A 10718-nucleotide genomic window follows, 5' to 3' on the forward strand; every position below is an offset into this window, starting at 1 on the left:
TGGGTGTATAAATATTTACAATTGTTATATCTTCTTCTTGGATCGATCCCTTGATCATTATGTAGTGTCCTTCTTTGTCTCTTGTAATAGTCTTTGTTTTAAAGTCTATTTTGTCTGATATGAGAATTGCTACTCCAGCTTTCTTCTGATTTCCATTTGCATGGAATATCTTTTCCATACCCTCACTGTCCGTCTGTATGTGTCCCTAGGTCTGAAGTGGGTCTCTTGTAGACAATATATATACGGGTCTTGTTTTTGTATCCATTCAGCCAGTCTGTGTCTTTTGGTGGGAGCATTTAGTCCATTGACATTTAAGGTAATTATTGATATGTATGTTCCTATTACCATTTTCTTAATTGTTTTGGGTTTGTTATTGTAGGTCTTTTCTTTCTCTTGTGTTTCCTGCCTAGAGAAGTTCCTCTAGCATTTGTTGTAAAGCTGGTTTGGTGGTGCTGAATTCTCTTAGCTTTTGCTTGTCTGTAAAGCTTTTAATTTCTCCATCAAATCTGAATGAGATCCTTGCTGTGTAGAGTAATCTTGGTTCTAGATTTTCCTCCTTCATCACTTTAAATATGTCCTGCCACTCCTTTCTGACTTGCAGAGTTTCTGCTGAAAGATCAGCTGTTAACGTTATGGGGATTCCCTTGTGTGTTATTTGTTGCTTTTCTGTTGCTGCTTTTAATATTTTTTCTTTGTATTTAATTTTTGATAGTTTGATTAATATGTGTCTTGGTGTGTTTCTCCTTGGATTTATCCTGAATGGGACTCTCTGTGCTTCCTGGACTTGATTAACTATTTCCTTTCCCATATTAAGGAAGTTTTCAACTATAATGTCTTCAAAGATTTTCTCAGTTCCTTTCTTTTTCTCTTCTTCTGGGACGCCTGTAATTCAAATGTTGGTGCCTATAATGTTGTCCCAGAGGTCTCTGAGACTGTCCTCAATTCCTTTCATTCTTTTTTCTTTATTTTGCTCTGTAGTAGTTATTTCCACTGTTTTATCTTCCAGGTCACTTATACATTCTTCTGCCTCAGTTATTCTGCTGTTGATCCCTTCTAGAGAATTTTTCATTTCATTTATTGTGTTTTTCATCCCTGCTGTTTGCTCTTTAGTTCTTCTAGGTCCTTGTTAAACGTTTCTTGTATTTTCTCCATTCTATTTCCAAGATTTTGGACCATCTTTACTATCATTATTCTGAATTCTTTTTCAGGTAGACTGCCTATTTCCTCTTCATTTGTTTGGTCTGGTGGGTTTTTATCTTGCTTCTTCATCTGCTGTGTGTTCTTCTGTCTTCTCGTTTTTCTTATCTTACTGTGTTTGGGGTCTCCTTTTTGCAGGCTGCAGGTTCATAGTTCCCGTTTTTTTTGGTGTCTGTCCCCAGTGGCTAAGGTTGGTTCAGTGGGTTGTGTAGGCTTCCTGGTGGACGGGACTAGTGCCTCTGTTCTGGTGGATGAGGCTGGATCTTGTCTTTCTAGTGGGCAGGTCCATGTCTGGTGGTGTGTTTTGGGGTGTCTGTGGCCTTATTATGATTTTAAGCAGCCTCTCTGCTAATGGGTGGGGTTGTGTTCCTGTCTTGCTAGTTGTTTGGCATAGGGTGTCCAGCACTGTAGCTTGCTGGTCGTTGAGTGGAGCTGGGTCTTGGTGTTGAGATGGAGATCTCTGGGAGATTTTCACCGTTTGATATTATGTGGAGCTGGGAGGTCTCTTGTAGACCAGTGTCCTGAACTTGGCTCTCCCACCTCAGAGGCACAGCCCTGAGGCCTGGCTGGGGCACTAAGAGCCTGTCATCAACATGGTACGAAACTCCAGAACTCCACACTCCTGAGGCCCCTGTCTGGATGTGCCACCTCTCCCCTTCTGTGCAGGTCCAGTTAATTTTTATATGTGCTGAAAAGTATGGATTGAAGTTATCTTTTTTTAGGCCTGGGATTGGTTACACACATTTTTTTTAAAACATTATTATTGAGATATAATTAACATACCATAAAATTCACCCATTTAAAGTGTATAATTCAATGATTTTTAGTATATTCACAGAGTTGGGCAGCGGTCTAAGTGTAGAATATTTTTTTATTTTTTGCATTTTTGAGTGTTTTATTTATATGAAACTGGATAAAATGTGTTTATTTCTCAGAAAAGACATGTGGAGGTAGAAATGTACCTTTCAACTATTCATGGGTACACTAGTACACTGGGGAGATTGTAAAAGTGCAGATTGTGATTCAGTAGGTCTGGTGGGCCTGAGTTCTAGTTTTTTCACAAGCTCATTTTTTTGTTTAACATCTTTATTGGAGTATAATTGCTTTACAATGGTGTGTTAGTTTCTGCTTTATAACAAAACGAATCAGTTATACATATACATATGTTCCCATATATCTTGCCTCTTGCGTCTCCCTCCCTCCCACCCTTCCTATCCCACCCCTCTAGGTGGTCACAAAGCACCGAGCTGATCTCCCTGTGCTATGCGGCTACTTCCCACTAGCGATCTATTTTACATTTGGTAGTGTATATATGTCCATGCCACTCTCTCACTTTGTCACAGCTTACCCTTCCCCCTCCCCATATCCTCAAGTCCATTCTCTAGTAGGTCTGTGTCTTTATTCCTGTCTTTCCCTTAGGTTCTTCATGACATTTTTTTTCTTAAATTCCATATATATGTGTTAGCATATGGTATTTGTCTTTCTCTTTCTGACTTACTTCACTCTGTATGACAGACTCTAGGTCCATCCACCTCACTACAAATAACTCAATTTCATTTCTTTTTATGGCTGAGTGATATTCCATTGTATATATGTGCCACATCTTCTTTATCCATTCATCCGATGATGGACACTTAGGTTGCTTCCATCTCCTGGCTATTGTAAACAGAGCTGCAATGAACATTTTGGTACATGACTCTTTTTGAATTATGGCTTTCTCAAGGTATATGCCTAGTAGTAGGATTGCTGGGTCATATGGTAGTTCTATTTTTAGTTTTTTAAGGAACCTCCATACTGTTCTCCATAGTGGCTATACCAATTCACATTCCCTAAGTGTAGAATATTTTTATCACCCCAGAAAGAAACCTCTTACCTGTTAACAGTCCCTCTCCTGTTCTATCTCTATGAATTTTCCTATTCTGGACATCACATATTAATGACATCATATGTTATGGGGTCTTTTGTGTCTGGCTTCTTCCATTTAGCATAATACTCTCAAGGTTCATCCATGTTGTAGCATAAAGCAGTACAGACATACCCAGTTTTATTGCACTTCACTTTATTGTGCTTCACAGTTACTGCATTTTTTATGAATTGAAGGTTTGTGGCAACCCTGCATTGTCAGATGATGATTAGAATTTTTTAGCAAGAAAGTATTTTATAATTAAGGTTTGTTTTAAGACAGTGTTATTGCACACTAATAGAGTGCAGTATAATGTAAACATAACTTTTGTATTCACTAGGAAACAAAAGTTCATGTGACTTACTTTATTGTAATATTTGCTTTATTTTGGTGATCTAGAACTGGAGTCTCTATCTCTGAAATATGGCTCTACCTCATTTTTTAGGGCTCTATGTATATACCACAGTTTGTTTACCGTTTATCAGTTGATGGATATTAGGGCTGTTTCCACTCATTGTTTATTGTGAATAATGCTGCTATGCACATTCATGAACACGTTTTTGTTTGAAAATGTTTTAATTCTCTTAGTTAACTAGGTTATATGGTAGTTTATATGGTTGCTCTATGCTGGATTACATGGTAGCTCTATGTTTACCTTTCTGAGGAACTGCTAAGCTATTTTCTGATTTACATTACCACCAGCAATGTATGAGGGTTCTAATTTCTCTGAATCCTCACCAGCAATTATTATTGTCTACCTTTTTTTTTTTTTTTTTTGCAGTACACGGGCCTCTCACTGTTGTGGTCTCTCCCGTTGCGGAGCACAGGCTCTGGACGCACAGGTTCAGCGGCCATGGCTCATGGTCCCAGCCGCTCCGCGGCATGTGGGATTTTCCCGGACCAGGGCACAAACCCGTGTCCCCTGCATTGGCAGGCGGACTCGCAACCACTGTGCCACCAGGGAAGCCTTTGTCTACCTTTTTGATTCTAGTCATACTAGTGGGTCTGAAGTGGTCTCATTGTGGGTTTTTTTAAAAAAATATTTATTTATTTATTTGGCTGCACCGGGTCTTAGTTGCAGCATGCAGGATCTAGTTCCCTGACCGGGGATCGAACCCGGGCCCCCTGCATTGGGAGCACGGAGTATTAACCGCTGGACTACCAGGGAAGCCCCATTGTGGTTTTGATTATTAGCATTTCCTTAATGATTAATGATGTTGGGCATCTTTTTGTGTGCCTATTGACTATTTGTATATATTCTTTGGAGAAATGTCTTTTCAAATCCTGTGCTCATTTGTTAATTGAATTAGTCTCCTTTTTATTATTAACTTCTGTATATATTCCAGATACAGGTTCCTTATGAGAAATATGATTCTAGTTTTCTGAGAGTTCTTACCACAAATGGATGTTGTTGTGTCAAGTGCTTTTTCTACATCTGCTGAGTTAACATATTTTTTCTTTCACAGCATTGTGAATTACATTGGTTGATTTTCAGATATTAACTCAAACCTGGACTTCTGGGATAAACCCTACTTGGTCATGATGGATTTTGTTGTTGTTATTTTTATATTGTTGGATTCAATTTGCTAAAATTTTGTTTAGCCCTTTTGCATCTATGTTAGTGGGGTTATTAGTCTTCTGTTTTCTTTCTTTTAATGGTTTTGCCTGGTTTTGGTGTCCAGTAATGCTGACCTCATGGAACATGTTAGGAAGTATTCCCTGCTGTTCACTTTTCTTGAAGATTTTGGGTAGAATTGCTATTATTTCTTTATTAAATATTTAGTCAAATTCATTATTGAACCTTGAAGCCATCTAGGCAAGGGGTTTTCTTTGTGGGAAAGTATTTAACTACAATTCAATTTCTTTATTAGATATAGGGCTATTCTATTTTTCTGTTTGTTCTTGTATGAGCTTTGGTATACTGTATCTTTCAAAGAATTTGTCCATTTCATGTAGTTTGTCAAACTTATTGTTATAATGTTGTTTATAATGTCCCCCTTATTATCATTTTAGTATTTGTAGACTCTCTTGTGGTGTCACTTCTTTTATTCCTGATATTGGTAATTCTTGTATTTTCTCTCTTGTGATTAATCTAGCTAGGGATTTATGAATTTAAAAAAATTTTCTCAATGAACTAATGTTTGGTTTCATTGATTTTTTTGCTATTATTTTCTGTTTTTTAATTTTATTGTTTTCCTCTCTCATCTTCATTATTTCCTTCTTTATGCTTACCATTGGTTTACTTTGCTTTTCTTTTTCTAGTTTCTAAGATGAGAGTTGAGGTCATTGATGTGACACCTGTTTTTCTTTTCTAATATATATTTTAGTGGTTTTTTGAATAAATAAGCAAAATATTAGGAGGGCAACAAATGTTGCAGTGAAAATGGAGTGAGAAGATAGTTTTTGAGAACTCTTGATAAATGAGATATTATCAGTAGTATTTGGTGATTGACTTACGGGAGTAAGGAGGAAAGAGACTACTATGATTCCCAGGTTTATGTTGAGAGAGATTGAATAGTGTATTACTCACTGAGGTATAGAATACAGAGGAGAAGTTAATTTAGTAAGAAGTAGTTCTGTTGTGGACATATTGATTTTGATATGTCTGTTGGATATCCATTTGGCTGTATCAAGTTGACATTTGTATCTGGAGCTCAATAGAGAGATCTTGGCAGGAAATAAAGATTTGAAAGTTATCAGGATGGAAAATATAGTTGTTACTATTTGGGAATAAGGGCCCTGTCTTGCCAAGGCTTCCAATGTTTCTAGAAACACTGAATTAAAAAAAAAAAAGTGGGCTTCCCTGGTGACGCAGTGGTTGAGAGTCCGCCTGCCGATGCAGGGGACACGGATTCGTGCCCCGGTCCGGGAAGATCCCACATGCCGCGGAGTGGCTAGGCCCGTGAGCCATGGCCGCTGAGCCTGCGCGTCCGGAGCCTGTGCTCCGCAACGGGAGAGGCCACAACAGTGAGAGGCCCATGTACTGCAAAAAAAAAAAAAAAAAAAAAAAGTAATGTTTCTAGATTTTTAAAATACTGTGGTAGCTAACTAAAACAAATTATGGACCAGATGGGACCTGTAGATGGTCTGTTTGCCACCCAATGTATCCATTCTTATTTTCCTGAGATAAGCGAGTGTCCCACCTGAAGCAGTAGAATGCATTGTTTCTTCAAAAATGCAACCAAATTTATTTGTTGTGCACATGCATGCAGACCTTCAGTTAAAACCCTTGTAGTTTTGATGAGGCTTTGAGAATACCAAGGAGAGGATATAGTTTGAAAAGAGAAGAAGGTGAAGACAGAACCGTTGGAAACATTAAGATTGTTAGAAGAGGATCAGTGAAGGCTAATGAAACCTAATGCAAAGTTGTCTCTGAACCCTCTTTCTCATAGAGTTGTGAATATCAAATGACACACGTGATGACTTAGAAGAGAAGGCAGTTGTTATTTATTAAATTCTAGACTATTGGAACTAAGAAGCAACACATCACTAGAAGCTGGAGGGAAGTAACCTTAAGACAAAAAAAAAGTACTGAAGTGCTGTATACATCACAGACCATGGAGCCTCAGAACTGATAGAAAGAACCAGAGTGGCTAGTTTTGTATAGGACTGAACAGTTTACAAAGTGGTTCCGTATATAGACTGCTCTGTTTGTTTCTCACACAGTTCCATTTTCAGGTTGAAAAAACAGAGTCTCAGGGAATTTTAGTACCTTTAGTACTTCATATGGCCCTTAGATCCCTTGGCTGGAAATGTAGTGCTCTTTCTGCTGTAGCATGAAAGCTTAGGGAACATTTAGCACCACTGTCTCACTTTAAAATATTTGCTTATTGTGTGTATCAGATCAACTTCAGGTCAAAATACAACCTGTAAAATAGAATTCCATACCATAAAAATGTATTGAAACAGACATTTTAAAATTAGATTTTAATCTAATTAGAATTGTGTACTTTTAACTTGAAGTTTCATAAAAAGCATGTTTTAAAAACCCAGTTCTGACTTTTTCAGGTTTTGCTACACTATTAAGAAGCAAATGTTTAGATATCATTTGTTTTTTTTTTTTCAGGAAAGACTCTGTTTGCCTCATCATATTTTGGAAGAAAGAGGTCTTGTGAAAGTTGGTGTCACAGTTCAGGCTCTTCTTGAATTACCTACAACCAAGGCATCTCAGCTTTCTACGGCTTGATTATAACATTTAAAAATCATAAGTGTCTAGTTTCATTTGAAGTGATTTCAAATATCTCAAATTTATGAATAAGGATGTCTAATCAAAAATAATTTTATTACATCAAGCCTTAGGTTTAAGAAATATTATGTTAAAACATTAAAATTCAATTTTGCATTGCCCAAACTTCTTTTGGGGGAAAACTGGATCAACTTAAGAGTTTTTGATAAATTCAAATTCTCTTTTTACTAAGTCAGCTGATAACCTTGATTATTTTTCAATAATCAGATTAATACTAAATTTAAAATGTGGTTTCAATTCAATAATCACATTAGGTTTAATTTTTTTTATCATAGCATACTGGTGAACATGTGGATAAGGTAATCATTTTTTACCAATTTAAAACAATTCTATATTTGAGTTATTTAATATGCTTGTAATTCTAGTTTATACATAATTTCTTCAATCTTTGGTCTTAGTTTTCTAGAAAAAAGTGAGTAGAAATTATAGAACTCTGGCTTTATATTAAATTCTTTTAGTATTATAGGTTGGTGCCAAAATATTTTCAGTTGTACTGTAGATTGTTTACATGTGAAGTGCCTGTGTAATTGATGACTCTTATATAGTCTTAAGCATTTTTGCAATTTCTTTTTATGTATTAATGGAATCAATGGAATTTTAAAATATTTTAGTAGATTTTGTAAGTTCAGTAATATGTGAGGATAAATGTGCCTCACATTGTGACATTTGTGTTTTTTATTTAGTCCATTGCAGTTTTCGTAAATTGGTTATTTCATGTTGTCAGAAAAACAATGTTAATATGCTTAATTTATGCTATTTAATTTTGCAAAACTTAATCATCTTTTAAAATGTATTATTTGAAGAGTATTTTATTTCTGTATTGAAAATGTTACACAAAGCAGTAGGGTTTTTGCAAATTAGCAGAGTAATTAATTGTCAAGGACATTTTGATAAAACTGCCAAAGTTTGGATTTATATCTTGACTTTCAGGAACGTTATTACATCAGTGTGCTGCCTTTGGTTACATTCAGATTCAGAGAGCAGCAATTGAGGAATAGGTTTTTATTAGAAAATATGTCCATTTGTGGAACCTGTAAATCTTAATTGATCCTCAACATGATGTTGAAATAAACACAAACCGTTCTATAAATCTTTTCATAAGTATACTGTTACATAAAGTCCTTGTTTAATTTAGAGATGGATAAATTTGCGTTGGTAGTAGTGCAGGAATTTTTCAAAACCATTACTGTGATGAATAACTCAGTTTGCTGTAGAAAAACCTTAGTATAATTATAATTACTTTCGTAGTAATCAAGCAAGTATCATATGTTAAATATGTGATTATTTGCACTTGTTACCTCTTAATATGGATGCAACTTACTAAAAATGTTGGCCTGGGTATTTCAAAGGTATATATAAAAGGTAAAAACCATTGTGCCAAATGGTATAGTAAGGGTTGGTTTAGGAACAACTCTACTTTTTTGATCAATCGGCATGAAGCCATATAATTAAGTTTTGGCTTTAGGATACAGATGTGTTCTTTACATTCCCCAAGGGTCAAATTGAAGCTTTTAAAGAATTAAAGCTTCTTATGACTAAAAGGTTTAAAAATTAAATTATTAGTAATTTATTACTTTAAATATTTGAGCTAATTAGTTATTATTTTTCAGTTGGATCTTAAAAAACGGCATTGACATAATCAATCTCTCTAGTGAAAACTTGGGTAATAAAGGTAAGAAATGACAAATACCTTAGTTGTTAGTTTTTAATGTAAAAATTTGACAGTGTTACAAATAAAGCGATCATTAAAAGCTACAGCAATCATTCATACTGCTTTCATAGTTATCATGCTGTAGAATTCCTCTTGTTAATCAATCTAGATGTTAATTATTTTACAAGTATCTTCATGTTTCATATCATTGAAATATTAGTGAAATTATAGGCCATTTCCTTATTGCATTTCACTTACTTGTCAATTAGTTATTACTTTAAAGAGAAAATACACCAGAACCTTTGTAGCATTCTTTACTGCAAAGCAGAATTCCATTTAAGATGGGTCTATCTGAGGTCCATACCATGGCAGTTTATTTACTGTAGTGGCAAAAGGCAACATCACCTCTATGGCAGTTTCACAGCATAGTCCCCAAGCACACATTATACCAAGGCTCTGATGTATTTCTTTTAGTATTTTTGAGTAAGTGTAAAGTTATTCTAAATGGTCTTTATGGTTATTATATATTTACTTCATCAGTTATTGAATTAAGAATAATTATCATTATTTGAATTGGATTTGTGATTTGAAGAAGGTTAAATAATCAAACTAAAATATTTTATTAGGACCTAAAACATGCAGTAGATAGCTGCTTCTGCTAAATTTTATTCCTGTATCACACAAGAAAGAGGTGATGTCAGATATGTTAGAATTGAAATAAGGAGTAAAAATACATTACCATTTGTTTCATAATTATCTTTACAGAATGCTAGTTTATTGACTTTTCTAACTGAATTTTTTGAAGAATTCAGAAATGTTTGTATTGGTCACAGATCTATTATGATTGATTTTCTGATGCATTTAAAAATAAATGGAACACTAAATGTATATTACTGATGCAAACTGTGGATAAAGTTGAACGAAAAAATTAAAGTCTGAGATTTCTTTTCTCCCTTTCTACCTCTTCTCTTAACATCACAGCATTCATTTTTTGTAGGTATTTGATAGCTTGTGTCTATGTTCTCTAGTATGGAAAAATAGACTTCAAGAGGATATTCAAAGTAAGTTGAGTCTAGATTTTCTTTACATCATGATATTTTTAGTAGACAATGTTTTCTTTAAAAAAACAATGATTTCCTCATATATCTTCACAAAATGATGTCACCTTAAGATAGATTGGATATAACATAAATGTCAGATAAACCTTTACATAAAATAAAAGGTAGGACACTCCCTTCTGGCCTGCAGAGTTTCTGCTGAAAAATCAGCTGATAACCTTATGGGGATTCCCTTGTATGTTATTTGTTGCTTTTCCCTTGTTACTTTTCAGGTTTTTTCTTTATCTTTAATTTTTGTCAATTTGATTACTTTGTGTCTCGGTGTGTTCCTCCTTGGGTTAATCCTGTATGGAGTCTGCATTGCCTGTCATTTAAAGTTAGGAATAGATTGATTTTTACTGTGCTCCATTAATATGCATCAAATAGCTACCTAAGTAGATGAGAAATGCATTAGGTATGTACATAAAGAGAAATAGATTTTTCAGTTAGCAAATTGAATTTTCTAGAACTTTGTTGTTCAGATATCTCAGTCACTTCTGTTGCAAAGAAATACAAAGTAATGCTGTATAATTTATAAAGTAGTAATTAAAATTATACCTTAGGGCAGTGATTCTTTTCTTTTATTATATAAGTTTCAGGTATACAGCATTATAATTCGACATC

At 34.8% G+C, this 10718-nt stretch overlaps 1 protein-coding gene across 4 annotated transcripts in view; it reads left to right on the forward strand.

The window, feature by feature from the left end:
- Positions 1-9947, forward strand: part of LRCH2 (leucine rich repeats and calponin homology domain containing 2) — a 95257-nt gene extending 85310 nt beyond the window's left edge. For all 4 annotated transcript variants that reach the window (XM_067724556.1, XM_067724557.1, XM_067724558.1 and 1 more), the window contains one exon: positions 7167-9947. In XM_067724556.1, coding sequence (XP_067580657.1) covers positions 7167-7286 — 120 coding nt within the window. In that variant the 3' untranslated portion in view covers positions 7287-9947. The remainder of the gene's footprint in view (positions 1-7166) is intronic.
- The last annotated feature ends 771 nt before the right edge of the window (positions 9948-10718 follow it).

This window comes from Pseudorca crassidens, chromosome X (assembly GCF_039906515.1).
Source record: "Pseudorca crassidens isolate mPseCra1 chromosome X, mPseCra1.hap1, whole genome shotgun sequence".
Taxonomy (NCBI): Eukaryota; Metazoa; Chordata; class Mammalia; order Artiodactyla; family Delphinidae; genus Pseudorca; species Pseudorca crassidens.